The 1,337-nt window shown below is 38.2% G+C and overlaps 1 protein-coding gene across 2 annotated transcripts in view; it reads right to left on the bottom strand.

The window, feature by feature from the left end:
* LOC116693445 (cyclin-dependent kinase 10) overlaps positions 1-1,337 on the bottom strand; it is a 23,453-nt gene that overhangs the window by 16,080 nt on the left and 6,036 nt on the right. For both annotated transcript variants that reach the window (XR_004332919.1, XM_032522436.1), the window contains exons 7-8: positions 1,022-1,103; positions 208-275 (exon numbers count right to left, since the gene is read on the bottom strand). Coding sequence is in view for 1 of the 2 variants with exons in the window: in XM_032522436.1 (XP_032378327.1) it covers positions 208-275; positions 1,022-1,103 (150 nt within the window). In the remaining variant the exon portion in view is untranslated. The remainder of the gene's footprint in view (positions 1-207; positions 276-1,021; positions 1,104-1,337) is intronic.

Here is a 1,337-nt window from a genome sequence, read left to right as displayed (position 1 = left end):
ATATATATATATATATATATATAAAAAAACTCTTAGTTGACAAGCTGCCATTATAAAAAGACAATAAGTTCCTGTATTGACACTGTAAGTAACTAGACAGAGGGTGCTTTCATTTTTTTGTTCTGTTTCACTTCCTGTCTCTCGTATACTGAGTACAGAAACAACTGGAGAGTTACTTGTTGGGTTTCCAGTAAATGTCGGACTGACCTGTGTATGATGAAGTTGTGGTGGAGATACTCCAAGCCTCTGAGCAACTGAAGGATGATACACTTCACCTAATAAAGGAAAGCAGGAGACAAATTATTATAATGCAGACAACAAAACCTGATCCATGTCTTGTCAAGAGGATGTTTATTATAATTAGTTTTAAGGAGCCCTCATGAATGAGTGCATTTTCATATTTCTCTGTAATTCACTACAGATTCATTTCGTTCAGATATGTCCACTGACTGACATTTGTAATCATACAACAGCTGCCACACTAACCCCAACATGTAAACAGTTATCAAAGTTTTGTTATGGTTTTATTCACCGAGGTGTGTACAGCACTGGTTTACCAACTTTAGGGTTTAAGTCTACAAAAAGCCGCTATTGGAGTACCACAGGTGGCAGACGAGGCTAGTCCCTATCAGCCCATTTAACTTAAAAATCTTAACTTTTAAAGTCCTTTTTAAGGTGATTTAAAGTTAGATTGTGAAGCTAAACAGCACATTGGGATTGGGAAATTCAAACAAAACTAAACAATTTAGCATTAAAAGAAATCTGTATTTTTTCCTTTCAACGTTTATTAAACTTGTGATCCTTCAGATGTATCATGGACTGCTTGAGGGTGGTCCCAAACCCAAGTTTGGCATGAGTGAGCCAAAACGTTCGTAGAAGTCTTTTTATTGGCCTACAGTGCAACATTATCTGTAATTGGACAACAATAAAAATCTGTTTTACACAGCTATGTGGTTCCCATGAAAAAATGGTATCATATGAGTGATAGTAGCCTGTTAGTAGAGTATGCACACTGCCCTACCTGAGCCTCAGAGAACGGTGTCTGCATGTTTTCCAGCAGACTGGCCAGATCCTGTTCGCAGTAACTCATCACCAGAAACAGACTGAACAAGAAACACACAATTACAGAAAAAGAGATGATCAGTAGTTAAGGTAACAGACAGCAGTAGAATATCTTGTGACAGTTTCTGAATAATATTGCCCCAAGAGAGATGTGCACCAAGAACTGTTGCTGTAGGGTATTCTGCTATTGTTTGTGAATCCACAGATGTGCAGGTACCCTAACAGCATTAGTAGGCATTCACACCCAAAAAAGTGATCCGGCGATTTGCCACGAG

The sequence above is a fragment of the Etheostoma spectabile genome, chromosome 8, assembly GCF_008692095.1.
Source record: "Etheostoma spectabile isolate EspeVRDwgs_2016 chromosome 8, UIUC_Espe_1.0, whole genome shotgun sequence".
Lineage (NCBI taxonomy): Eukaryota > Metazoa > Chordata > Actinopteri > Perciformes > Percidae > Etheostoma > Etheostoma spectabile.
The sequence above is the reverse complement of the archived record's forward strand: the minus strand, read 5'-3'. Positions and strand labels throughout refer to the sequence as shown.